The sequence below is a fragment of the Mauremys mutica genome, chromosome 25 (genome assembly GCF_020497125.1).
Source record: "Mauremys mutica isolate MM-2020 ecotype Southern chromosome 25, ASM2049712v1, whole genome shotgun sequence".
In the NCBI taxonomy this organism is placed as follows: Eukaryota; Metazoa; Chordata; order Testudines; family Geoemydidae; genus Mauremys; species Mauremys mutica.
Window position 1 is genome coordinate 22,939 of NC_059096.1, and position 27,734 is coordinate 50,672.

The 27,734-nt window shown below is 61.5% G+C and overlaps 2 protein-coding genes across 2 annotated transcripts; both read right to left on the minus strand.

Annotated features, from left to right (window-relative positions):
* Positions 1-1,692: 1,692 nt before the first annotated feature.
* On the minus strand, positions 1,693-12,379 carry LOC123356229. The gene is made up of 6 exons (XM_044999255.1): positions 12,350-12,379; positions 9,741-9,931; positions 9,342-9,445; positions 5,261-8,119; positions 2,850-3,058; positions 1,693-2,174 (listed from the first exon to the last, which is right to left on the minus strand). The coding sequence occupies exons 2-6, from the start codon at positions 9,916-9,918 to the stop codon at positions 2,105-2,107; spliced, it is 3,420 nt and encodes a 1,139-aa protein (XP_044855190.1). The 5' UTR covers positions 9,919-9,931; positions 12,350-12,379; the 3' UTR covers positions 1,693-2,104.
* Positions 12,380-17,551: 5,172 nt separating this feature from the next.
* Positions 17,552-26,833, minus strand: LOC123356204 (interferon-induced 35 kDa protein-like). The gene is made up of 10 exons (XM_044999192.1): positions 26,763-26,833; positions 25,966-26,012; positions 25,303-25,398; positions 24,853-25,011; positions 23,855-23,968; positions 23,143-23,287; positions 22,687-22,808; positions 20,900-21,089; positions 20,475-20,581; positions 17,552-17,865 (listed from the first exon to the last, which is right to left on the minus strand). Exons 2-10 carry the CDS (start codon positions 25,996-25,998, stop codon positions 17,674-17,676), a joined length of 1,158 nt encoding a protein of 385 aa, XP_044855127.1. The 5' UTR covers positions 25,999-26,012; positions 26,763-26,833; the 3' UTR covers positions 17,552-17,673.
* Between the last annotated feature and the right edge of the window lie 901 nt (positions 26,834-27,734).

The following is a 27,734-nucleotide window of genomic DNA, read 5'->3' on the forward strand; positions in this document are numbered from 1 at the left end:
GCAATCTATCTGTGGTTCCCTTTGTCAGACCCGGGCAGGTCCCTGTCCCATCCGTCTCCTGCTCGTTCATGTCACCGAAGAAATCTGGGAACAATAAATGCTCCCCAGTCTGTCAATAATTCAGATCAGTAACATTGGCAGAGGAGCCAAGGCGGGAAGCTTCAAGACCTACCCTAGGTGTTTCAAACAGCCATTGGGCCATGCTTGCAATGGGGGGTAGTGGATTTAGCAGCAGTGTGGCTAGCTGAAAAGTGAATGGGAGAACCCTGCAACGGGAGCAGGGCGAGCTCTTGTCAGGCCCTGTGGTGACCCGCACAGCAGAACCTGGATGGGTACAATTGTCACCCCTTGTTAAAAGAAACTTACCGTGGGAGCATAAAGCGATGTTAGAGAACACACGTACAACTACCCGGCTGCTTCTCTGCTGGTGTGAATGCTAAGCAGCCCCGGAAACATGCTCTAGGCAGGCTTGAACCTCCCCACCCCACTTCCCTTTTGTGGGGCTGATTATAAACCAGGTGCCTCCCCTCCTCTGGAAGAATGTGCTGGGTCTGAAAGAGGAGCCTGAGCCCACAGAGCCGGCTGAAGAGGATCTTGGTGCCTGACTAAATATTCGTAAGGACGCTTGTCACCCCCAGCCCTTCACCTTAGAGCTCTAACTGTTGGTCCAAGCTCTGTCCCAGTGCGGTAACGCACGAGCGAGCGACCGAGGGTGCTTGTCTCTGCAGTGACAGGCTCTCTCCCCTCCCAGCTGCCACCCCACGGCAGGGAGCTGTTCTGTGACACAAGTTCCAGGGCTGCAGTGCTCGGACCCAATCATGCTTGTCACTTTCCCAGCAGGCTCAAGAACTGAATGGCGTGTGAAGTCCCCTCTTGGCCCAATGGCAGCCTCCCTGCTTCAGAGGGGAGCCTTGCTGGCCAGGAGTGTGGGGAGCTGGTGCTGTGGCTAAAAGGAGACCTTCACCCCAAGCTCTGGCCACGGGCGCACTCCTATCACTGTAATTACAGGGAGCAGATTTTGCACGGGGCTTTTGAGCAGCAGCACTGGACACCTGGTGTGAAATGTAACAAGGATCTCAGCTGCTTTGTAAGGGTTCACGTCAGCCCTGCCCCCCTTGGTATCAGCACCAAGTGTGTGTTTGGAGCCTTAAATGCACCGTCACATTCCCATAAAAAGCTACTCGAGAAAGCCCGGCCTCTGCAGAGGGGCTGCAGCCACTTCACTCTGCTCTGGAAGCAGCAGCCGCTGCTATGCAGCCTAGAGCCAGTTGTTGCTATACCTGCCTGTGACCAAAACGGGGGCATTTTGAGGCTCCCAGCCCGAGCCAGGGCCAAGCCCGACTGAACAGGGTGGGGAATGAGACTCGTTTATTTGGGATTCTCCACCAACTACATGGAATGCAAAGTAACAGTGACTGTGTAACGCTGGGCTCCCTCGAGCACTGCGGCTCTGGGCTCTGGGCCCACAGGGCTAGACGTGCATTAGAAGCAGAAAGGTTAGTGATGCTCCTCCAGAGAGCTCCCTGCCCTCCCTGGAACAGGCGCTGGGGATGGGACGGGAGCTCCGGACTGTCTGTCCAAGGAATGAAACGCCCAAGTTAACAAGTGCTATTCCAGAAGCACTGAACACTAGAAAGATGAGCAGCTCCCAGTCCTCCAAAGGCAGAACTGGGATGTCCCAGGTTGACCAGACGTGTCTCCACTGGAGATTGGCATCAGGCTGGAAGCTGGGGATGGCTCAGCCTATAATGCTCGTTGTTCACTGATGCCGAAACCAGCTGTGCTAGGAGCTGCGGCTGGTTAACAAGCTAAATCCAAGCGGGAGCTGGAGCTGTGGCAGGTTTTACTTCCACTCAGCAAGAGCGAGGGCGGGTGCTGGTGAGACGCTGCCGCTGGACGTCTCGGTTCTCAGTGCACGTCACACTTGGCACAGGAATTCCTGGCTAGCAAAGGGTGCGGTGGAGGTGAAGCCCACGCAGCGAAAAACCGGCACTGTCCTGAGCGGCTCAGTACTGAACGTGGCTTGTGCCAGCTGGGCTGAGCCCGGCTGGGACTGGAGGGTGGCAGAGAGGGAGCGGCTTTTGGCAGCTCAGCACTGGGAGTTTCACTCGATGCCCAAGTTTCTCAGCAGAGCGCTGACCTCGCGGAGGTACTGGGAATCCGGGTAGCCATTCCTGCCAGGGGAGAGGAAGAGGCGTGAGGCAGCAGCCCCACTGGTAACGCTCAGAGCACGTTCCAAACGCTCCCCCTCCCAACGACCGCAGGAAGTAGGGGGCATCTCTCCCTGTTCCCCCACACACCCCATTTCCCAGATGGGGAGGGAGCCACAGAGGGAACCTCTCAGAGCTTGGCCACCCACGCTTCCAGCCCCGGAGCAAGAGGCGGCCTAGGTCTGGTGCAGGAATTGCTCTTCGCTAGTGTCTCACGGGGCCCTGCCTTGCAGAGGTGGAAAACGGCCCGTGGGGATGGAGTAGCAAGAAACATTTAAAATGGCATTTGGATGCTGCTCTTGCTCATTCATTTCTTCTCCAACAAAGTGGCTGCTGCAGCCCCGCCCGCCAGGGTAAGAGAGGCTCTGCCCTCCCGAGCCAGGGCATGGAAGCAGCTGGGGGGCTCAGACAATTCCTGGGCATGGTGCGTGTTGCACACTGGCGGCTTCGCTCCAAGGCCGGCTGCAGCGTTGGGTTGCTGGGCTCTGGCCGGTGCCTGCACACCAAGCGTGGATACAGCACAGCACCCAGGCATCTAGGGCCAGGCCCTGTTCCTCTCCCTCCTAGGCCAAGAGCTAACAGGCCAGAGGCCGCCGGGGCCCCAGACCCCGTCCAAACCCCACCAGCACCGCTCCGTACCTGGCCTTGCCCTTGTCGAAAGAGGTTTTGTGGGGGATGAGGTGCCACATCACTCTCTCCTCCCCGTCACAGGACTGGATCTGGAAGGTCAGGCCCTGCTCAAACGCTTTCTGCAGCAGCTGAGACGTCTTCTTCCCCTCCCTGTTGTCGGGCAGGAAGGCCTGGAAGCGGCCACCCCTGTACGGTCTCCCGGGTCGGGGGTCTCCAGCCTTTAAATGGCGACGTGGAGGAGGGGAGAAGGAAGGAAGTCGTAAAATCAGCCCTGAGCAGGATTTTGTGCTGCTGGGACAGGGCTGCTCTCAGGTTTGCCTGCTGGGAGGCCAGGCAGGTTTCGTCGCCTGCCAGGGTCACGCTCCCCTGGCTGGGAAGGCAGGGTCAGTTTGTGGGACCCAGCCCCTGCCCTGGCCAAGGAGCGAGCCGGGAGCGCGGGCTAGTGAGCAGGAGCAGGAGCGAGAGGAGGCTGCTAGTGGGAGCCGTTTGTGGCGTTTCCTACGCTGGGTCACGCTCACAACCCCCCTGCTCAGCACTTCTACACAAAAACCCGACTCCCCTGTGGCTCCCTTCTTGGTCACTTCTCTCTGCAGTGCCTCAGCCCTGGGGTGCACTGGGGGAGGGGACTGCTCTGGGCTCTTGCTGGCTTGGGAGGGGACGTGGGAAAAGCCAGAGCCCCCGTCAGCCAGAGATGAACAGTGTAACTGCCTCATTCAACTCCCCTCTGCTGCTGTGCCTGCAACAAGCGAGAGAACCTCGGAACGGCCAGGCTGGGTCAGACCAATGGTCCATCCAGCCCAGTATCCCTGGCCCTGATAGTGAGCGGTGCCAGGTTCCCCAGAGGGAATGAACAGAGCAGGGCAATCACTGAGTGATCCGTCCCCTCGCCCAGTCCCGGCTTCTGGCAGTGAGAGGGTTAGGGACACCCAGATCATGGGGCTGCGCCCCTGCCCAGCTTGGCTAATAGCTATTGATGGACCTGTCCTCAGTGAACTTATCAATTCTTTTTTGAACCTGGTTATAGTTTTGACCTTCACAACATCTCCTGGCAATGAGTTCCACAGGTTGACTGTGCGTTGTGTAAAGAAAATACTTCCTTATGTTTGTAAACCCATTGCCTAGTAAGTTTATTGGGTGACCCCTGGTTCTTGTGTTATGTGAAGGGGTAAACAGCACTTCCCTCTTCACTTTCTCCACACCAGTCATGATTTTATGGCTCTCTATCGTATCCCCCCCAAGTCGTCTCTTTTCCAAGCTGAACAGTATTAATCTTTTCAATCTCTCCTCATATAGAAGCTGTTCCACAGACTTAATCATTTTTGTTGCCCTTCTCTGTGCCTCTTCCAATTCTAATATATCTGTTCAGAGATTTGGGAGCCAGATCTGCACGCAGTATTCAAGTTGTGGGCGTACCATGGATTTATATAGTTGCATTATGATATTTACTGTCTTATTATCTATCCCTTTCCTAATGGTTCCCAACACGCAGTTAGCTTTTTCGACTGCTGCTGCAGTCATTGAGCAGATGTTCTAGAGACGCATTATCTATGATGACTCTAAGATCTCTTTCTTAGTGGCAACAGCAAATTTAGACTGCATCATTTTGTAAGTATAGCTGGGATTATGTTTTCCAATGTGCGTTACTTTGCACTTAGCAACACTGAATTTCAGCTGCCAGTTCATTGCCCAGTCACCCAGTTTAGTGAGATCCCTTCGTAACTCTCGGCAGGCAGCTTTGAACTTAACTATCTTGAGTAATTTTATATCATCTGCAAACTTTGGCACCTTCCTGTTTACCCCCTTTTCCAGCTCATTTATGACTCTGTTGAACAGCCCTGCTCCCAGTACAGATCCCGGGGGGACCCCACTATTTACCACTGTCCACTGTGAAAACTGGCCATTTGGTCCTCCCCTTTGTTCCCTGTCTTTTAACCAGTTACCGACCCATGAAAGAACCTTCCCTCGTCTCCCAGGACTTCTTACATTGCCGAAGAGCCTTTGCTGAGGGCCCTTGTGAAAAGCTTTCTGAAAGTCCATGTACACTATAGCCCTGGATCCCCCTTGTCCACATGCTTGTTGACCCCTCAGAGAATTCGAACAGACTGGGGAGGCCTGATGTCCCTTTTCAAATGCCATGTTGATGCTTCCTCAACAAATCGTGTTCATCTGGGTCATAATTCTGTTCTTTATGGGTGTGCTTGGACTACAGCTCATTCCCAGCTGGCACCCGTGCTCCCCTTCTGCCTGTGTTATCCACCTGCCTCAGCTCTCTGGGGCAGGGACTCTGTTCTGCGTGGGCAGTGCCCAGCACAGCGGGGCCCTGGCTTCCGACCAGGATGCCTAGGCATTACCCCAAGTCCCATAATTAGGGGGCTGGAAAGGCCCTGGTGTGAGACTCTGTGTGTGGCCTGGCTACCTACCTCCTGCACACCGTCAGGGATGTCGTAGACGATCTTGAGCGTTGGGTCTCGAAAGTAGCCGGGCAGGCTCTGGGACAGAGTCACCACCTTGAACGTCCCTTTAATAGCCCTGGCGCTCTTGGGGGAGCCGCAGCAGGCTGGGTGCGTGTCTTCGGCTGCAAAACAAGTCCGGCACAGAGCGTGGCCGCACTGGGCGCGGCAGGTCGCTGTGCACGAGCTCTGGCATGCATCACACCTCCCAAGCTTGTGCTCGTGGGCTCCCTGCCCAGGGCTGGGACCTCTTAGCTCCAGCTCCGAAATCGCCGTCTCCTGTGAGTCCCCATCTCCTGCTGGGTCCCCCTGGCCTGGCTTGGGGGCTCGTTCTGCAGCCCGAGCTGGCAGGACAGTCCCAGAGCTAAAGAGCCAGATGGGCAAGGACTGCGGGGGGCCGTCTGCTGCATGAGCAGGGGGCCTCGGGCTTCCCCCCGCCTCACTGGGGCCTCCTCGGCTCTTGTCTCTTGCGAACTGGAATCTGTCAGGCAGGACCCGCTTTATCCTGGCCATCTCGGGCTCTCCAGCTGGCCTCTCCCCCTTCTGCAACTCCTGGGGGTCCCCTGGGCTGAGGCTCTGCCTGCCTGCCAAGCTGGCATCAAGGAGGCCACTGCCACTCGCATCCTGTGAGTCGCTGGGGTAACTTGGGTCCTCCTGCCCCAGCGCCTGCTGGTAGCTGCTGGTTCTCGTGCCATTCCACCCGGGCCCATCCAGCTGGGAGGCGCTCTCCGAAACGTCAGACCGGCTGGCTGTGCTGCTAACCTCCAGCTGCTGCAGTCCCTCCCGGCCATGGTGATATTCGGCAGCCAGCGCTGGGTCCTGGGTTTTCACCTGCTGCGTGGGGCTTGGATACTCCTCGGCCGGAGATCCCTCCAGCCCCGGAGATGGGGAAGAAAGTGTCAGAGCACTTCGCCTCCTGGCAGAGAATCTCTGGAAGGCCTCATTGACGCTCAGCAGTGTTTCCTTGGGGCACATGAGATGCAGTTTGTACCTGTCTTTGCTGACTCTGACCTGGGCAGAGCATCCTTTCAAGAGGCTGCACAGCTCATTCAAAGCCTCGTCGCTGGGCCCCTCCACATCGAGTTCGGAGTAGCTCAGGCTCTGGCACACGAGAGCAGGACACACCGTCTGGCACAGAGCCTCCATCTTCCACCTGGCTTGGAGGAGCTTTGTCCTGTCCTCAGCTGTGAGCGTCAGCACGGTGCAGCCTTTGCTGCTGCGCTCTGCGAGCAGGACACCTCCCTCCCTGCACAGCCCGTCAATAGCAGAGCCATGAATCTCTTTCAAATAAGCCCACTGCACAGGATCCATGCTGATCTCCTCGCTGACCCTGCTGGGGTCTCTGGGCGTGTCGCTTGCCTTAGACTTTGGAATGGAGAAACTATTGGAGCGTCTCAGCGGGGCGCTAGACTCGGGCGGTTTGGAATCTAGTGCTGAACAGGTCCCCGTGGTATCGAAAAGGCTCAAGGATTTGAAGGCACTAGACGCGCTGCTAATGAGCTGAGGCTTTACGGGACCAGGGCTTTTCCAGACCCCGAGACTCTGCAAAGTGCTGCTTGCTTTGCCTCCAGCAAACAGAGATGGCGTCTTGGGTCTCAAGAGCAGGGGGGCCCCCTTCCTTCGGTCCCAATCCTTCAGCTCCCTCTGCTGAACCTCTGCCGCTGGCCCAGTGATGGTTGCAGAGACAGGCAGGTGGTGCTGACCGCTCGGTGGTGCTGGATCGTTCTGGCCCGGGGCACCAGCTTCCTTTAACCAGCTGCCAGAAAGCTGCATCTGCTCCATGAACAGGGAGCTGCGATCCAGCGAGGGCCGTGCACTGGAAAGAGCCGCGTCGTGCTTTAGGAAGCTGAAATTGGCGGCTAGCTTGTGTTCACCTTTAAACTCAAACTTGCCAGAGCTCAGTCTTGGGGGTGAAGGATCCACCGTGGGTTCAGGCTTGCCCAGTCTGGCATCCCCTCCATGAAGAGCGGCTGTGTATGTGGCCAGGGAGCCGTTGGACGTCCTGAGGCCGGCTGTGGCTGTTCTCCCAGGACTTCGATCTTGGATGTATTGTTTGGCCTGGGAGACATCGACCAGATTCCCGATGAGATAGAGATGTCGCTCGTCTTCGTGACAAAGGAGCAGGGGGCAGAGTTTCTGCAGGTCCCCTAGCAAGGCCCTCTGAGACCGCATGTCACTGCTCAGCTCCCCCTTGCTGATCTTCTCCTTGCGCAGACTGGCTTCCAGCTGCTGATAGAGGTGCAGCAGCGCCAGGCGGGCTTGCACCACGGAGCTGATGTCCCCTGTGTTCTTGGAGGAGGCCTGGAGGTAGAGAATGGCGATGCCGTCGCTGCTGACGTCCACCACGTCGACCTGGTGCTGGTGCAGCACCCGCTGGTACTTGTCACTGCAGAACTTCTGCATGTACAGGTAGATATCTGCGTCCATCACCAGGGAGAAGTCCTCCAGCTGCTCCACAGCTTCTCCGTCCACAGGGTCCCTGTGCAACCGGGGCTCAGACGCCTCCTCGTGCACGTGGCCCGGACTTGGCTGCTTCTCCACCCTGGGCTCTGGCAAGGGGGAGCTGGGCCTCTGCTGGGAAGCGGACACCCCTGTGCCTGTGGCGGGGTGGCTGACTCCCTCTGGGGGGGCCTCTCCAGCTTGCTGGCTCCTCAGCAGCTCCTTGCTGAAGGCCTGCAGCTCTGTGAACGGCCCCTTGACCGTGCACAGCGTCTCCTTAGGGTCGAAGCTGAACTGCACGGCGCCGTAACGTTTGCGCAGGCTTCTCAGGAGGGTTTTGCCATCCAGGAGCCTCCCGTAGTCGATGATCATACAAACGCGCACGAAGATCTGGGGGGACAGGACCAGAGGAGTCAGAGGGCAGTGACTGACGGTAAACAGCCCCCCTGCAGGAGGGAGACGACCCCCGACAGGCCCCACTCCACCACCCTGCCATCATGAGGACAACGGCAGCTGCACACACTATCTCACCGCGGCTCCCAGGGTCACTTCAAGGCCAAGTGCCAAGCGCCCCCACCTTCCCTTCCACCCTGTGTTTGCTCTCCCCAAGGGCAGGCAAACAAACCTAGTGTAGCTTCGTGCGGCAATCGCTGCCCATGGAGACGGAGAGGGCGTGCCCTGGCGGGGGTGCATGGAGCCAGGCAGAGAGCTGTAGCGTCGGGCAGCGATTAATGTGGGAGGGCCATGCGGTCAGGCCTGACAGAGCCAGCGGCCTGGAGCAGAACTTCCCCTCCACACGCGGTACAAAGGGCTTGGTGCACAGGGTGTTGCCTGCTGGGAGCAGGGAGTGGCGCCGAGTGTGACTTTAATACAGCCACCGCATCTCCCATGTGCGCAGCGAGCTCGGCAAGCAGCCCGAGCCCAGGGATCCCCTCTTCCCGTTTCTATTGCTAGCATCGTGCCAGTATCTCAGCCGCCTCCCACCCCCTCTGCTCTGGCTGCAGTGTCCCTAGCAGGCATTAGGCTGCCTGTCTCTGACATCATACGTAGTTGCCATGGAGATGACTGTGATGTCACAGACAGCAGGCTCTGACGGCTGAGCTTGTTTTCACGAGTACCAAAGCCCAGAGCTGGCAGCTGCACCAGCATCATGAAATGAGAGGAAGGGCAGAATTACCTCACGGCCTCTGACACCAGCGCCTCCCCTAAACGCCCTCGAGGGAAATTGCCTGCTTTCCTGGCTCATGAAGTGGCAGAGAAATTAACAGAAGTCCCTGCCTGGCCATGTGGGAGCAGCTAGCTGGGCTTAACGAACCCCCCCATCTCCCCCCGCTGCTATTCCCTCTGCGCTTGGACAGCTACAAATGCAGACTGACCAAGCGTAAAACTGGGCCCTGACTCGGGTGCGTTATCAGCAAAAACCCTTTTAAATCCTCACTTGAATACAAATAAAGCGAGTTTGCTTCAACTCTGATTAACGGGATTAGCAGAGTCTCCTCCCTGCGTATCTATGGCAGGTGCGATGTTCTGGGTGCCGGGGGGGGGGGGGGGGCCCACGGGGAGGAGTGTATGCAGCCGAGGGGGGGGCTGCCCGCCCGATCCCGCCCGTTACCTCGTCAGGGCTCAGCTCGGCCGCATGCGCTGTCACTGTCAGCGGGTACGTCTTTCCACCGACCAACAAAACGTGGTTCTCCACCTCCAGGACCCTCTGAGCCACTAAGCCGAGCAAAGCAATAGACACGTGTCAGTGGCTGCACCCTGCCCTGGGCTGTGCCGCTGGGCTCCCCAGCCAGACAAGGGCCAGAGCGGGATCCTTATTCCTCCCTCTCCCCCACCGCTTTCCTGGGGCAGCCCCTTGTTGGAGGCTGGGAATTCCACCAGCTGCCCTCCAGGCTGGGGGGCCCAATGCCGCAGGGGGTGCCCTGGCCTCTAGGCCCCTAGGTGGAGCTTCTTGGGCTGCCCCCGTGGCCCCAGGACACAAGTGCTGGCTGGCGCGAGCCCCCTGCGTTACCTCCCGCTTCCTCAAAGGTGACGAGGGCGCAGGCCGGGGGGCCAGCGAGCAGCGCGATGTCTGCGATCTCTCCGCCGCCGTTGCGGGCGCGCAGGAAGTGGATGGTGAGCTTGTCGGCGACTCTCTCTGGCGGGAGGTCTGTTGGGATCCCCCCCACGCGCACTGTGCGCCCAGCCATGCTGCCGGCCCTCCTGCAGGGAAGGAGCACAGAGGTAAGCCAGCAAGCAAAGCTCCCAGCCCACCTGCCAGGGCTCGTGGGCTGCCCGCTCCGCTCTGGAGCCAGGGAGCTGGGCTCGCAGGCAGGAGACCTGGGTTCTGTTCTGGTGCATGTGCCCTGCCTAGCAAATAATTGATGCCACGCTCCTCCCTGCGGCTAGGTCACCGCCCCTCTCTGTGACTCAGTTTCTCCACTTCCACAAGGAATCGGGCTTGTGCAGCTGAATGCAGGAGCATTTGCAAAGCACGTCTGGATCCGCAGACAAAGCCTGTTACCACCCAGGGGAAACCTGGGCAGCCCTAGCTCACCTCGCGTGAAGCCCGTCCCGTCACCGCGTGGCACTCACTGGGAGCAGAGCCCACGGGGAATCAGGAAGAAACCACCATCCCCCTGTCACTGGAGCACAGCTGAGCGTGGCCTTGTGCCTCCCTCCAGCCTGTGCCGGACAACAGCCTCTGCCCAAGGCACTTGCTGCAGATGGGGGGTCAGACGGGGGAGCTCTCATGCCTGGAGGAAGATGTTCCTCCCCCAAGGCCCCATTTGCCCCACAGGAAACTGAGGTCTCTGTGGGATTTGTAGCTCAGCTGCTCTTTTCTCCAGGGAGCCCGAACGTTCCAGCCTGTTTTTTCTGGCTTCGAAGCTCCTGCCACGGCGGCCAAACCTCCGCCAGGGGTGGCATTGACTCTCTCTTGCAGCGAGCAATAGAATGGCCAAACTCTGCAGGCCCCAAGCAGCGCCCCCTAGTTCGCCAGCTGCATGAGGCCAACTGAATAATGCAGCCTTGCTGCCCTGCCCCCCTGAACACACATCAGAGCCACTCTTTGGAAAGGCACCGCCGGCAGGACAATGCTCAGTCTCGGCTAAGGGCTCCAGGGGCTGTGGTCCGAGCCCACCTATCATTTCTCTGCTCATCCGCAAGCAGAGGGGCTGAAATCTTGGATTATTCATGAGCTTCCACTTAACATGCAAAGATGCAGCTGCACACACCATAAATATTTATTAGGCCTCGGGGAGGGGGACCCTCTGTTCCTGCAAATTCTCATTAAGCTGGGAGGAGCAGACTCGCGCCCTGCTCAGGGGTTTGCGGCGGAGCTGGGGGGACTGAGCTGCTACCATACCAGCTGCGTTAGAGCCAGGGTCTCGCTAGGGTCTTTATACAGCTGCTATCCCTGCAGTCCCCAGGGGGAAATGGGCCTAGGGTCCCCCACCTGCCCCCAGGAGTCCAGGTGTCCACATCACCAGGGTTCCTGTGTCACAGGCCCAGCCTGAGCACGCGCGCCAGGGGCGCCTCAGTCAGTCAATAACAAGGCCGGGAAGGTTTAATATTTAAACAAGCTGTTGAATTTTTCAGCAGGGAAGGTAGCAGCAGCAGGGCCCCCCCGAGCTCTGCGGCGTTGCGAACAGCTGCCTCTGGGCTTTCCAGGCTCTTCGCAAAACAGCAGCAGCGAGGAGGCAAGAGACACTGGGCTGCAGGAGGCGACGGCGGCAGCCAACTGCCACTTTGGCCCTGGCCTGCATGGCCCCTGTCTCTGCAGGGATTCCCCAAGGGGCGCGGGGGGCCAGACGCTGTGTGAACAAGGCAGCCCTGGGGCAAGCAGATGGGCCTCATTCTGCTCTCGCTGTCTGGGTGCTGCCGGCCTGACGGGCAGGGACTGAAAGTGCTGCCCTGAAAGAGGCGTGGGTAGAAATGGCACCAGCTTAGGCACCAGCTCCCCCCCACACCCGCCCGGGCCGGGCCGTGTCCAGCGAGCGGCCGACTCTGGCCCCTGGTTGTGCAACTGGAGCCAGGGGCCCCCTGGGTCTCCACGCAGGCACCAGGGCCCAGACCCACAGTGCCCAGGGCCAGATCCCAGCCCCAGTAACTGGGTCCCCACCTGCTGCCAGGGAGCCGGGCGGGGGCCGGGCTCTGCTCCAGGGCAGGCCGGCCCCGACTCCCCACGTCCTGGCAGCGTGGGGGGGCTGGCGAAGGGCAGGCCCAGCCCCCCAGGCCTGCCTGGAGCAGGGGGCACCGCCTGAGCCCGTGGGGCTGGTGGGGGCAGCAGCGGCTGGGCTGGAGCCAGGGAGGGACGATGCTCCCGGAGGCGGGGGCGGGGGCCGCATCTTGGGCACAGGAACAATGGGGGGGGCTGGAAATCCGGTGTCTGCTGTTGGTTATTAGTGCTCCGAGCGGGGGGGGATCCCAAGTTCCAGCCCCCCCCGGGACGGCGCGCACAGCGTGTGGGGGGGCAGGACCGGGCCAGTAACTCCCCCACCCCCCCATTGCGCACGAGGCCCCGGGGCGGGGGGGGCTATGGGGCACCGCAGGGGGGCGGGGCTGTGTGTACACCCGGGGGGGGGGCTGCCCACCTGTGTGGGGTGAACTCGGGGCCCCTTCCCGCACCGGCCCCGATACCTGCGGGCTCCGCTCCCGGCTCCGGCCCAGCCGCCGCGGCGGGGAAACGAAAGTGAAAGTCCGGGAGGAGCCGCCCCGCCCCCCCTCGCTCCTACAGCCCCCCCCCCCCGCCCTGTGGGTGTGTCCGTCCCCCGTAGCACCTAACGCCGCCACCCGTAGAGCCCCCCCCGGTCAGCTAGAGCCCCCCCCCGCCTCTGAACGCCTCCTACAGCCCCCCCGCGCCCTCTGGGTGTGTGTCCGTCCCCCATAGCACCTAACACCGCCACCCCTAGAGCCCCCCCCACCTCTGACCGCCCCCTACAGCCCCCCCCCCACACTCACAGGATCCCCCATAGCCCATCACCACCTCCAGCCTCACCCCGTCCGCCCCCCCACAGCGCCCCCCCGCCGCACCCTATAGCCCTCTCCCCCCCCGTTCCCGCCCTCCACACCCCTATGGCCCCACCCCCACCTTAGGGCCAGCTATCGCCCCCACACACACACACACACTCCCTCTATCTCGTCCCCTAAATATCAGGGGGGAGCCATGTTAGTCTGTAGCCGCAAACACAATGAGGCATCCGATGCCACCTTATAGACTAACAGGTTCAGTTGGGCATAAGCCTTCGTGGGTGAAGATGCAGCTGAAGACGTGGGGTTTTTTACCCACGAAAGCTTGTGCCCAAATAAAGCTGTTAGTCTTTAAGGTGCCACTGGACTCTTCGTCGGTTTTGCCCAAACTAGGGTGACCAGATGTCGACTTTTTATAGGGACAGTCCTGCTTTTGGGGTCTTTTTCTTATATAGGCTCCTTTTACCCCCCCCCCCACCCCCATCCCAACTTTTCACATTTGCTGTCTGGTCACCCTACCCTAAACACACACACTGCCCCCCCCATAGCATCTGAGGTCACAGGCCGAGACCCAGGAGAGCAATTGGGGTCATCTGAGGTCACTGGAGAGTTAATGGGGTTATCTGAGGTCACAGACTCAGATCCAGCAGAGCAAATGGGGTCATGTGAGGTCACTGAAGAAGTAATGAGGGTCGTCTGAGGTAACAGGTCCAGACCTAGGGCAGGTAATGGGGGTCATCTGAGGACACTGGACAAGTAATGAGGTTATCTGAGGACACAGATTCAGATCCAGAAGAGCAAATGGGGTCATGTGAGGTCACTGAAGAAGTAATGGGGTCATCTGAGGTAACAGGGGTCATCTGAGGACACTGGACAAGTAATGGGGTTATCTGAGGACACAGATTCAGATCCAGAAGAGCAAATGGGGTCATGTGAGGTCACTGAAGAGTAATGGCGTCATCTGAGGACACTGGAGAAGTAATGGGGTTATCTGAGGACACAGATTCAGATCCGGAAGAGCAAATGGGGTCATGTGAGGTCACTGAAGAGTAATGGGGTCATCTGAGGACACTGGAGAAGTAATGGGGTTATCTGAGGACACAGATTCAGATCCGGAAGAGCAAATGGGGTCCTGAGAGGTCAGTGAAGAAGTAATGGGGTCATCTGAGGTAACAGGGGTAATCTGAGGACACTGGACAAGTAATGGGGTTATCTGAGGTAACAGGTCCAGAATCCAGGGCAGGTAATGGGGTCATCTGAGGACACTGGACAAGTAATGGGGTCATCTGAGGACACAGATTCAGATCCGGAAGAGCAAATGGGGTCATGTGAGGTCACTGAAGAGTAATGGGGTCATCTGAGGACACTGGAGAAGTAATGGGGTTATCTGAGGACACAGATTCAGATCCGGAAGAGCAAATCGGGTCATGTGAGGTCACTGAAGAGTAATGGGGTCATCTGAGGACACTGGAGAAGTAATGGGGTTATCTGAGGACACAGATTCAGATCCGGAAGAGCAAATGGGGTCATGAGAGGTCAGTGAAGAAGTAATGGGGTCGTCTGAGGTAACAGGGGTCATCTGAGGACACTGGAGAAGTAATGGGGTTATCTGAGGTAACAGGTCCAGAATCCAGGGCAGGTAATGGGGTCATCTGAGGACACTGGAGAAGTAATGGGGTTATCTGAGGACACAGATTCAGATCCGGAAGAGCAAATGGGGTCATGTGAGGTCACTGAAGAAGTAATGGGGTCATCTGAGGTAACAGGGTTCATCTGAGGACACTGGACAAGTAATGGGGTTATCTGAGGTCACAGACTCAGATCCAGAAGAGCAAATGGGGTCATGTGAGATCACTGAAGAAGTAATGGGGGTCATCTGAGGTAACTGGGGTCATCTGAGGACACTGGAGAAGTAATGGGGTTATCTGAGGACACAGATTCAGATCCAGAAGAGCAAATGGGGTCATGTGAGGTCACTGAAGAAGTAATGGGGTCATCTGAGGTAACAGGGGTCATCTGAGGACACTGGAGAAGTAATGGGGTTATCTGAGGACACAGATTCAGATCCAGAAGAGCAAATGGGGTCATGTGAGGTCACTGAAGAAGTAATGGGGTCATCTGAGGTAACAGGTCCAGAACCCAGGGGAGGGAATGGGGTCATCTGAGGACACTGGACTAGTAATGGGGTCATCTGAGGTCACAGACTCAGCTCCAGACGAGCAAATGGGGTCATGTGAGGTCACTGAAGAGTAATGGGGGTCATCTGAGGTAACTGGGGTCATCTGAGGACACTGGAGAAGTAATGGGGTTATCTGAGGACACAGATTCAGAGCCAGAAGAGCAAATGGGGTCATGTGAGGTCACTGAAGAAGTTATGGGGTCATCTGAGGTAACAGGGGTCATCTGAGGACACTGGACAAGTAATGGGGTTATCTGAGGTCACAGACTCAGAGCCAGAAGAGCAAATGGGGTCATGTGAGGTCACTGAAGAAGTAATGGGGTCATCTGAGGACACTGGACAAGTAATGGGGTTATCTGAGGACACAGATTCAAATCCGGAAGAGCAAATGGGGTCATGTGAGGTCACTGAAGAGTAATGGGGTCATCTGAGGACACTGGAGAAGTAATGGGGTTATCTGAGGACACAGATTCAGATCCGGAAGAGCAAATGGGGTCATGCGAGGTCAGTGAAGAAGTAATGGGGTCGTCTGAGGTAACAGGGGTCATCTGAGGACACTGGAGAAGTAATGGGGTTATCTGAGGACACAGATTCAGATCCAGAAGAGCAAATGGGGGTTATGTGAGGTCACTGAAGAAGTAATGGGGTCATCTGAGGTAACGGGTCATCTGAGGACACTGGACAAGTAATGGGGTTATCTGAGGTCACAGACTCAGAACCAGAAGAGCAAATTGGGTCATGTGAGGTCACTGAAGAAGTAATGGGGTCATCTGAGGTAACAGGGGTCATCTGAGGACACTGGACAAGTAATGGGGTTATCTGAGGTCACAGACTCAGAACCAGAAGAGCAAATTGGGTCATGTGAGGTCACTGAAGAAGTCATGGGGTCATCTGAGGACACAGACTCAGCTCCAGAAGAGCAAATGGGGTCATGTGAGGTCACTGAAGAAGTCATGGGGTCATCTGAGGACACTGGACAAATAATGGGGTTATCTGAGGACATAGATTCAGATCCAGAAGAGCAAATGGGGTCATGTGAGGTCACTGAAGAAGTAATGGGGTCGTCTGAGGTAACAGGGGTCATCTGAGGACACTGGACAAGTAATGGGTTTATCTGAGGTCACAGACTCAGCTCCAGACGAGCAAATGGGGTCATGTGAGGTCACTGAAGAGTAATGGGGTTATCTGGGGTCATCTGAGGACACTGGACAAGTAATGGGGTTATCTGAGGACGCAGACTCAGATCCAGAAGAGCAAATGGGGTTATGTGAGGTCACTGAAGAAGTAATGGGGTCATCTGAGGTAACAGGTCCAGACCCAGGGCAGGGAATGGGGTCCGTCTCCCATAGCACCTTATGCCACCACCCCTAGACCCCACCCCGGTCAGCTAGAGCCCCCCCCCATCTCTGAATGCCTCCTACAGCCCCTCCCCCGCACCCTCTGGGTGTGTGGCCATCTCCCATAGCACCTAACGCCACCACCCCTAGACCCCCCCCCCGGGTTAGCTAGAGCCCCCCCCCACCTCTGAACGCCCCCAGCGCCCTTGTGGGGGCATTCCCCCATAGCACCTAACGCCGCCACCCCTAGAGCCTCCCCCACCTCTGACTGCCCCCTACAGCCCCCCCACACTCACAGGATCCCCCATAGCCCATCACCACCTCCAGCCTCACCCCGTCCGCCTCCCCACAGCGCCCCCCCCCGCCGCACCCTATAGCCCTCTCCCCCCCCGTTCCCGCCCTCCACACCCCTATGGCCCCACCCCCACCTTAGGGCCAGCTATCGCCCCCCCCCCCCACACACACACACTCCCTCTATCTCGTCCCCTAAATATCAGGGGGGAGCCATGTTAGTCTGTAGCTGCAAACACAACGAGGCATCCGATGCCACCTTATAGACTAACAGGTTCAGTTGGGCATAAGCCTTCGTGGGTGAAGATGCAGCTGAAGACGTGGGGTTTTTTACCCACGAAAGCTTGTGCCCAAATAAAGCTGTTAGTCTTTAAGGTGCCACTGGACTCTTCGTCGGTTTTGCCCAAACTAGGGTGACCAGATGTCGACTTTGTATAGGGACAGTCCTGCTTTTGGGTCTTTTTCTTATATAGGCTCCTTTTACCCTCCCCCCCCCCCATCCCAACTTTTCACATTTGCTGTCTGGTCACCCTACCCTAAACACACACACTGCCCCCCCCATAGCATCTGCCACACTGCACTGACGCCCCCATCCTCCCCACAGGCCCCTATACCCCCCAATGCCACCCACACGGCCATCCAGGCATGACAAGCTGGGCCCAATGAGCTTTTAACACCGATGGGGCCGCAGGCAGCACCCCCCCCCAGGCCCTTGCTTGGGCATCCTGGCACGGCCGCACAGCTCACGCTGGCAGGCTCCAAACTCACCCTACACCCTGCTGGCCCCACACCCTGCTGGAAAGAGACGCCCAAGTGGGGTGTAAAGGCTATTGGGTGTGGTGGGCAGAGACCCACTGCTCATTTCACTCCATTTCATGCCTGTGTCCACCATGCCGGGTGCCGTCGCCAGCCAGGGCTTCGTGGAGAGCCCCACAGGCCTGCCCGCTGTGCTGACGCTCGGAAATGGGGTTCTCCCGCCCCATGGCTCTCACCTTCCTGCTCGTGCCCAGCCCCACAAGACCGTAGAGACACACTCGGCCCTGAGAACATGGGCAAGGACCGCGAGCAGCTCCCCAAAGACTTTAATGCCAATCAGAGCCTGATTAATCTACACGGAGCACGTGGGCTCAGGCCCAGTCCCTGGGCGCCGACTGTCTCGTGTTCGGGTTAATGTCCACGGAGGAGCTTCAGTCCGTGTCCTCCTCAAACACAGCAAGTCCCTGCCCCCCCACTGGCACGTATCCCAGGGCATCCACCTCGCCCCCGCCTCGGCTGGGCTTCTGGAAGTGAATCTCCAGGGCGTCCCTCATGGACTCCTCGTCCAAGATGTCCGGGATCCCCGACAGGAGCACGGTCTTGGCACAGACGGACGGACGGACCTAGGGGGAGAGAGCAGAGACGTGACCCTGCAGAGCGCGCTGCCTCCTGCTGGCACAGCCCGGTGTTGGCTGAGCTACAGGGAGAGCAGCCAGGGGAGAAGAGGGTCCGCTGCTGGGGATCTCAATTGATGGAATTAACCACCACAGAGACTCCCCTGCCCCCCCCCCCCAGGAGTCAGAGCAGAGTGTGACATACGCCCTGGGCACAAAGGCACAAACCCGGCCTGCTGCTCGCCAGGCAAGCTCCAGCGCCAGCTTAGCTCTGCACAGAGCCTCCCTGCAGAGCGGCTAGTCTGACCCAGCAGCAGGGAGCGCTGGGAATGCAGAGCAGGGGTTCCCCAGCTGTGTCTCAGCCGCTCCCCAATGTTGTTCTTATCTGTATTTCCACGGGGCTGGGAGCCCAGGCATGGGCCAGGCCCCACTGTGCTCTGTGCTGTACAGACCCAGACCCGAGACAGCCCCTGCCCCACGGAGCTGTCTGCCCCTGTCCCGCTCACGCTCTTGGCCACCAACCCTTTCAGCTGCCTTGTGCCTTCAGCATCCAGGGCGAGTGAGCGCTGGAGCATGCGGGGGTGGGGGGGGGCTGCACAGAGGCTTGTGCACAGTGCACATAGGGGGGACAATGGGCACTGGGCTCACGCCCAGGGTGGGAGTGGTGCTAGGGTTAGGAGTGGCGGTGTCAGCATGTGCTGGGACTTGTGCAGAGGGGAGGGGTGTTAGAATCAGTGCACACTGGGGGGGAGGTCACGGTCAGTGTGCACTGGCGCTGGTGCGGAGGGGAGGGGTATCAGGATCAGTGCATGCCGGGGGTGTGTGGTCAGTGCACGCTGGGGTCGTGTGAGGGGAGGGGGTCAGGCTCAGTGCACACTGGGGTCGTGTGAGGGGAGGGGGGTCAGGCTCAGTGCACACTGGGGTCGTGTGAGGGGAGGGGGGGTCAGGCTCAGTGCACGCTGGGGTCGTGTGAGGAGGGTCAGTGCACGCTGGGGCTCATACAGGGGGTGCAGTCAATGTATGCTGAGGCTTGGGGTGCCAGTGTATGCTGGGGCTGGAGGGGAGGGGTATCAGGCCCAGTGCACACTGGGGGGGTGCGGTCAGTGCACACGGGGGTCGTGTGGGGGTATCAGGCTCAGTGCACGCTGGGGGGTGCGGTCAGTGCACACGGGGGGCGTGTGGGGGTATCAGGATCAGTGCACGCTAGGGGGGTGCGGTCAGTGCACATGGGGGTCGTGTGGGGGGTATCAGGATCAGTGCACGCTAGGGGGGTGCGGTCAGTGCACACGGGGGTCGTGTGAGGGGTATCAGGATCAGTGCACGCTGGGGGGGTGCGGTCAGTGCACACGGGGGTCGTGGGGGGGTATCAGGCTCAGTGCACGCTGGGGGGTGCGGTCCGTGCACACGGGGGTCGTGTGGGGGTATCAGGATCAGTGCACGCTAGGGGGGTGCGGTCAGTGCACACGGGGGTCGTGTGAGGGGTCTCAGGATCAGTGCACGCTGGGGGGGTGTGGTCAGTGCACACGGGGGTCGTGTGAGGGGTATCAGGATCAGTGCACGCTTGGGGGGTGCGGTCAGTGCACACAGGTGTCGAGTGAGGGGTATCAGGATCAGTGCATGCTGGGGGGGGTGCGGTCAGTGCACACGGGGGTCGCGTGGGGGTATCAGGATCAGTGCACGCTAGGGGGGTGCGGTCAGTGCACACGGGGGTCGTGTGAGGGGTATCAGGATCAGTGCACACTGGGGGGTGCGGTCAGTGCACACGGGGGGGGTGCGGTCAGTGCACACGGGGGTCGCGTGGGGGTATCAGGATCAGTGCACACTGGGGGGTGCGGTCAGTGCACACGGGAGTCGTGTGGGGGGTATCAGGATCAGTGCACGCTAGGGGGGTGCGATCAGTGCACACGGGGGTCGTGTGAGGGGTATCAGGATCAGTGCACGCTAGGGGGGTGCGGTCAGTGCACACGGGGGTCGTGTGAGGGGTATCAGGATCAGTGCACGCTGGGGGGTGCGGTCAGTGCACACGGGGGGGGTGCGGTCAGTGCACACGGGGGTCGTGTGGGGGGTATCAGGATCAGTGCACACTGGGGGGTGCGGTCAGTGCACACGGGAGTCGTGTGGGGGGTATCAGGATCAGTGCACGCTAGGGGGGTGCGATCAGTGCACACGGGGGTCGTGTGAGGGGTATCAGGATCAGTGCACGCTAGGGGGGTGCGGTCAGTGCACACGGGGGTCGTGTGAGGGGTATCAGGATCAGTGCACGCTGGGGGGTGCGGTCAGTGCACACGGGGGGGGGGTGCGGTCAGTGCACACGGGGGTCGCGTGGGGGTATCAGGATCAGTGCACGCTGGGGGGTGCGGTCAGTGCACACGGGAGTCGTGTGGGGGGTATCAGGATCAGTGCACGCTAGGGGGGTGCGATCAGTGCACACGGGGGTCGTGTGGGGGTATCAGGATCAGTGCATGCTAGGGGGTGCGGTCAGTGCACACGGGGGTCGTGTGAGGGGTATCAGGATCAGTGCACGCTAGGGGGGTGCGGTCAGTGCACGCTGGGGCTCGCACGTGGCCGGGGGTGGCACCAGAGCACGCTGGGAGCGCACAGGGGCTTGCAACCCCTACCTGAAGGTCTGTGATCTGTCCACTCATGTAGGGCGTCACTTTGAGTTCGTACGTCCGCTTCCCAATGGGGACTTGGATGCGCCCTTTCTTCATTAGCTGCTCCGCCACTGCCGAGTGAAGAGAGAAGCCCTGAGCTCCTGCTCCCACCCGCAGGCTGAGCCTTTCCCCAGTGCCAGGGGGGCGAAAGTGGCCGCTCAGGCTCCAGCACTGGCGCCTGCAGCAGCTGCCCGAGCACACCCCAGGAATCCTGCGCCAAGCACCACGAGCCCAGTGCAGCCTCCGGGAACCGGGAGCCCCCCCGTCTCCCCCACACGGCTCACTCGGGCTACGCACAGCGGGACGTCAGTGCTGCAGGGAGCTGTCCCCTCCCTGGAATGAGAGCTCCAGGGCCCCCCACCCCGGCTCTCAGCGTCGCCCCCACCTACCTCCGTCCTGCGCAAAGGTCAGCACCACGTGCCCAGAATCCCTCAGCAGCTCCCGCTGCTCCACCTCACCGCCCCCGTTCTTCGCCTTGCTGAAGAACAGCTCCAGCTTATCCAGCAGCTGCTCCTCCGAGAGATCCAGGCGGGGCAGGCTGGACAGCAGGACGCACCTGTCACTCAGCTTCAGCTCGATCTGCGGGGCAGGCACCAGCCCGTCATGGCTCCAGCCTGCAGAGAGGGGCCGGGGCTGCCCGGGACGTGGCAGGGGGCAGGGCACAGGGAGCTTCATGCCCCGGCGCCAATGGGGGGAGCTTTGTGCTGGGACTGAGCACAGCCCGGCTACCGTGAGAACAGGCAGCGGCAGGGCACACGGCCCTGCAGGATGAGGGGAGGCCAACCGGCCCCTGCCGGGCACAGCCCAGGGCCCAGCGTGCGAGAGGCTCCCTGCCGGGCACAGCCCAGCCCCCCAGCGTGCGAATGGTTCCCCACCCCTGCCGGGCACAGCCCAGGGCCCAGCGTGCGAGAGGCTCCCTGCCGGGCACAGCCCAGCCCCCCAGCGTGCGAATGGTTCCCCACCCCTGCCAGGCACAGCCCAGGGCCCAGCGTGCGAGAGGCTCCCTGCCCCTGCCGGGCACAGCCCAGCCCCCCAGCGTGCGAGAGGCTCCCTGCCCCTGCCGGGCACAGCCCAGCCCCCCAGCGTGCGAGAGGCTCCCCGCCCCTGCCAGGCGCAGCCCAGCCCCCCAGCGTGCGAGAGGCTCCCCGCCCCTGCCGGGCGCAGCCCAGCCCCCCAGTGTGCGAGAGGCTCCCCGCCCATGCCGGGCACAGCCCAGGGCCCAGCGTGCAAGAGGCTCCCTGCCGGGCACAGCCCAGCCCCCCAGCATGCGAGAGGCTGCCCGCCCCTGCCGGGCACAGCCCAGCCCCCCAGCGTGCGAGAGGCTCCCCACCCCTGCCGGGCACAGCCCAGCCCCCCAGCGTGCGAGAGGCTCCCCGCCCCTGCCAGGCGCAGCCCAGCCCCCCAGCGTGCGAGAGGCTCCCCGCCCCTGCCGGGCGCAGCCCAGCCCCCCAGTGTGCGAGAGGCTCCCCGCCCATGCCGGGCACAGCCCAGGGCCCAGCGTGCAAGAGGCTCCCTGCCGGGCACAGCCCAGCCCCCCAGCGTGCGAGAGGCTGCCCGCCCCTGCTGGGCACAGCCCAGCCCCCCAGTGTGCAAGAGGCTCCCCACCCCTGCCGGGCACAGCCCAACCCCCCAGCGTGCGAGAGGCTCCCTGCCGGGCACAGCCCAACCCCCCAGCGTGCGAGAGGCTCCCCGCCCCTGCCGGGCGCAGCCCAGCCCCACAGCGTGCGAATGGCTCCCCGCCCCTGCCGGGCGCAGCCCAGCCCCCCAGCGTGCGAGAGGCTCCCCGCCCATGCCGGGCACAGCCCAGGGCCCAGCGTGCGAGAGGCTCCCTGCCGGGCGCAGCCCAGCCCCCCAGCATGCGAGAAGCTGCCCGCCCCTGATGGGCACAGCCCAGCCCCCCAGCATGCAAGAGGCTCCCTGCCCCTGCCGGGCACAGCCCAGCCCCCCAGCGTGCGAGAGGCTCCCCGCCCCTGCCGGGCACAGCCCAGCCCCCCAGCGTGCGAATGGCTCCCCGCCCCTGACAGGCACAGCCCAGCCCCCCGGCGTGCGAGAGGCTCCCCGCCCCTGATGGGCACAGCCCAGCCCCCCGGTGTGCGAATGGCTCCCCACCCGACAGGCACAGCCCAGCCCCCCAGCGTGCGAGAGGCTCCCTGCCCCTGATGGGCACAGCACTCACCTCCAGGGCTGAGGGCAGCAGCAGCTCCACCGGCTCCGCCTGCACTCGCACCCGGCCCTCGCACCCTGCACTCTCGTCCAGCTTCACCTCGTGCTGCTTCATCTCTAGGATCCTCTGGGCAACTGCAAAGAGGGAGAAACCAGTCAGGCCTGGGGAGCGCCAGGCAGGCGGCTCTGGGGCGGGCTGGGCCAGGGCCAAGCCAGGCAGGGAATCCCCCCCCAGGAGCACGTGAGGCTCTGCAGCCCGGTGGTGGGAGAGTCTGGCGAAGCAAAGGGCAGCAGCACAACGGGCCCTTGGCGAGGGGAATGCTGGGGCCTCAGGCCCCGGCCAGTCACCTCTGAGGGAGGGACCCCAAGCAGGTGCCAGGCTGCGCGTCTTAGCCAGCGTGTGTGGAGCTGCGCATCCCCCCAGCTAGGCGCTGACCAGAGGCAGGCTGGGCTGCAGCAACACACCTACCCTCTGGCTCCTCGAAGGTGAGGAGGGCAGAGCCCCCAGGTAGTGCACGCTGGATCCGAGGGGCCACCACCAGTGCGTTCACGTCCTCGGCCTCCGTCACGTGTCCCTTAAAGAACATCTTTCTGTCCGGCAGGGAGGGCGGCGCCTGGGGGAAGCAGCGGGAGGGAGTGCTGTGCCCAGGGAGGGGAGGGGGGAGACGGCGGGGGCCCATCCCCACCAGCCCCCACCGGAGAGCCTGCAGCTCAGCTCCCCACACGGTGTCGCTCCGAGGGTGCCGGGTCCCTAAAGCCTGGAAAGCTGCCGCCAGAGCACCCTGGGCAGGGCACCATCTGAGCTTCCAAGCTAAGCCGGGTCGGTATCGGGGCGGGAGCCCTGCAAGGGGCAACCAGCCACAGCACACTGGGGATTTCTGAAGGGCTCTCCCCCCCCGAGGCAGCGCCGAGCCCAGTGCCGGGGGCGCTGTGCTGCAGGGGGCATTTTCCCAGCCGAGATGTAAAAGCAAGGCCCTGCGCCCATGGGTTCGTCTCCCCTCACAAGAGCCACTCGCGGGCTGGTGCACCCTCCCTCCGAGCAGCAGAAGGGGAGTGGAGCTCACTCACCGCAGCCTGCCCCAGACCCGCCGGATCAGCCCCCGCGGGGCAGGCCCAGCGGCCCCCCAGTGACAATCACCAGATGTGCGGGGGGCTGGAGGCCCTGCTGAGAACTTCCTCACCTTCGCTTGCTCCTCCCAGGCCACTCTCCTCTCCTCCAGCTCCTCCAGCTCCTTCTCCAGCTTCTGCTTTTCCTGAAGCAACTTGTCCCTTCCCGCCTTTGCCAGACAAAGCTCCTTCAGGAAGGAAGGAAGGAAAAGCTAAATCAGAGAGGAGGGCAGAGCAGCTCTGCCACTGGACCCCCCATGATTCCAGCCCTGCCCGTCCCCCACCCCTGCTCGCAGCCCCCGCGACCCCAGCCCTGCCCGTCCCCCACCCCCGCTCACAGCCCCTGCGACCCCAGCCCTGCCCATCCCCCACCCCCGCTCGCAGCCCCTGCGACCCCAGCCCTGCCCATCCCCCACCCCCGCTCGCAGCCCCTGCGACCCCAGCCCTGCCCGTCCCCCACCCCCGCTCGCAGCCCCCGCGACCCCAGCTCTGCCCATCCCCCACCCCCTGCGACCCCAGCCCTGCCCGTCCCCCACCCCCGCTCGCAGCCCCTGCCACCCCAGCCCTGCCCCTCCCCCACCCCCGCGGTCAGCCCCTGCGACCCCAGCCCTGCCCGTCCCCCACCCCCTGCGACCCCAGCCCTGCCCGTCCCCCACCCCCGCCACCCCAGCCCTGCCCGTCCCCCACCCAGCTCTGCTATTGCCTCACACCCACCCGCAGCCCCCAGCGATCCCAGCCCTGCCTGTCCCCCACCCCCACTCGCAGCCCCCGCTACCCCAGCCCTGCCCGTCCCCCACCCCCTGCGACCCCAGCCCTGCCCGTCCCCCACCCAGCTCTGCTATTGCCTCACACCCACCCGCAGCCCCCAGCGACCCCAGCCCTGCCCGTCCCCCACCCCCACTCGCAGCCCCCGCTACCCCAGCCCTGCCCGTCCCCCACCCCCTGCGACCCCAGCCCTGGGACTTTGCTGAGCAGAGGTGGCCAGTTGTGCCAGTCTGTGCTGTGGTTCTGTGATATGTTCACTAGACTCAGACTAAATGCATCCTGGAGGGTGGGGTGCAAAGGGACCAGCCTGGGAGGAGGGCTCCAGCTCCCTGCTCAGAGACGTCTCTTTCTCCAGTTTCCCACGGAGGAATTCGGCTTCTCTCTGGAATCCTTGTGTCTTCTGCTCAGCGGCTTCCTTCGCCATCCCCAGCTCTAGCCGGTCTTGTTCCAGCGCCTGGCAGCGCTCCTGGGAGAGGCACCGAAGGGAAGGTCAGGCTCTCCTGGGCTGCTCTGCAGAGGCTACCCCGTCCCCACTGCCACTTCAACCCCGCAGAATCCCAGTCTGTCCCGTGCGGGTGGGCAACGGGGCGTAGCTCCACCCCAGGCGCTATCAGCCCAGAATCACCTGGGTCTGGGCCTCCGTGACCCACACACTGCGGCGGGAACGGGTAGGCGCATTCTGAGCCCCTGCCCCATCCCGCCATCGACGCGCGTGGAAAGCAGCCGCTCAACCTGCAGTGCCTGGGCAGGGACCCACCTTGCACTTCTCAATCTCCTGCTGCAGGCGTTCGGGTGTCATCTCGGGGGGGCTGTTCTCCAGTGTGAGCTCATCAGGCAGACGGACAAAGGACTCCTGCAAGCCAGGAGAGGGGAGTGACCCCAGAGCCCACACGCTGTATCACGGGGCAGCCCGGGCCATGGGCTATGCCCGTCACTATCTGCACGTGAGCTCTCTAGCTCCGCCAGCACAGGGGTCCGAATTCAATGTGGGCGGAGCCAGAGGGGTGTGGGGGGAGCCAGAATCCGCATGGGGTGGGGAAGGAACTTTCCGGCTGGACTTTGCCCTGTGTGGTCTCCAGCTCCCCACACTCAGGGCTCGTCTAGACTCAAAGCGCTGCAGCTGGGCTGCTGTAGCACTTCAGCGAAGACGCTGCCCACGCGGACGGGAGGGGTAATGCACCTTGGAGAGGCGGCCGGTCGATGGGAGAGCGCTGTCTACACCAGGGGTTAGGTCGGGTGAGCTGCGTCACTCGGAGGGGTGGATTTTTCACACCTCTGAGCGACGGAGTTATACGACCCTAATTTCCTAGTGAAGACCAGGCCTCAACCAACCAACCTCCTGGCACTGCCCCGGGGAAATGTTATTCTCAGGTTAATTTCCACTTTGGCTTTCAAAAGCCCAGGACAGGGACTGACTCGCCTGGTGCCCAGTTACCTCTTCTGAATCTGTCATTGTGTCGCCCACACCTGGGGAGAGAAAGCACCAAAGTGTCAGAATCTGGCACCAAAATCACCCCACCCCCCGGGTTCTCCCCCAGCAGCATCCTGCTGAGCATCGGCTCTACAGTGATATGGGCGCGTCACGCAGGGAGATCCGAGCATACACTGATCTCCTGGCCCGGGCCTTCCGGACTGGCCAATCACTGCAGCGTGGAGCGTTTCTCCAGGTTCAGGGGGGTGAGGAGGCTTGGGGTGACAGATGAGTGCTCACCCCATGGTCCCCACAGGTCACTCTGATCTGATTGTGCCCTGTCAGGACTGGCCCTGCCCTTCACCTGCAGGTGCCCAGAAACCCCGGGGAGCGGCAGGAGACAGTCTAAAGGGAGGATTGGCTCCCAAATGTCAGGCTGGGACCAGTTCCCAGGTGGGGGGCAAATGGGCCCTGTCCCCAGGACTGCAACACCCCAGGGTGGGAGGGAATCCCTGGAATGGAGCACAAAGGGGCTCCCCTGGTCACCCCAGACAGGGACTTGGGGAGGCAGCGACCTGGGGCACCCTGGCTGGAAACAATGAGGGAGGGGCTCTGCCAGACCCTAGGGAAGGGGCGCAGAGCCCCCCTGGGCGACCCCCTCACACCCAGGACTGGGCCTAGGCCAAGGAGCAGCCCCCCCCCCCAACACCCGAGGGGACCCAGGCCATGCAATGCCCCCCCCCAGCACCCCGGGGGCTCGGGGCAGGGCGCGCTCCCATGCGGAATTTGCAGCCCCTCTCACCGACCCAGGCTCCTGCAGCGGCGCCGGCGCTTCCTGCCCGACTCCGGCTCCTCTTTCACTTTCGTTTCCCGGCCGCCCCGTGCCCCGCCCAGCCCCAGAGACCCGCCTGCGAGCAGCCCAGCCCCGCAGCCTCGGGCAGGGGCAGAGCCCGGCGCCTTCCCCAGGGCAAGGAGACGCCCCCCGGCCCCAGCAGGGAGCGCACCGCGGCCTGTCTGCACGGGAACACGGCACTGACTCCGCAGCAAACGCGTCCACACGGGGGCAAAGCTGGGATTTAACCAGGGCCACCCCCCTCCCCCGTGCAAACAAGGCTCAGGAGTGATGGCCACCCCGGGGAGGTCATTTCGGTCTTGGGGCCGGATGCTGCCCTCAGCAAGGAGCAGGGTAACTGCACCAGCAGACTCTGCCGCATGGTGTCATGTAGCCAGCACCTGTGCAGGCCCTTACTGACCCAGCGCCCTCAGTCACCCTTACACCTCGCGGGGGAGCATTTAAAGAAACCGGGACAAGGCAAAGCTTTGTGATTCAGGGAGTGAGGAGAACGGGTCTCACTGAGACAATCATCCCTTCCCACCAGTGGGGTCTTGCAAGGGCCCAACATCCCAGTCTAACCTCAGGCAGGGTACAGTGAGCCTGAGTCGCTGTGGGGGGAGACCAGAGGCTTATTTGTCTCCAACTCCTCAGTTCCTGATCTTCACTTTCCCAAAGGCACCTCCAATAAGCCATGAGCCAGGTGCTCATGAAACCTTTTTGATGAAGCAAGGGAACAATTTCTGCACAATAAACCCTCTAAATTACCTCTACTTGCTGCTGAGCTCACACCACCTTCATTTAGCTTCTACTCCCAAAGGTCAATGATGCAGGTGGAAACTATTTGAGTCAGACAAAGTTGCCAGTTGCCCCATAAAGGCCAATACTTAGCGAAGGCAATTGGAAAAAATGATACCCCCACCCCCACTGAATGCATCAGTCCCAT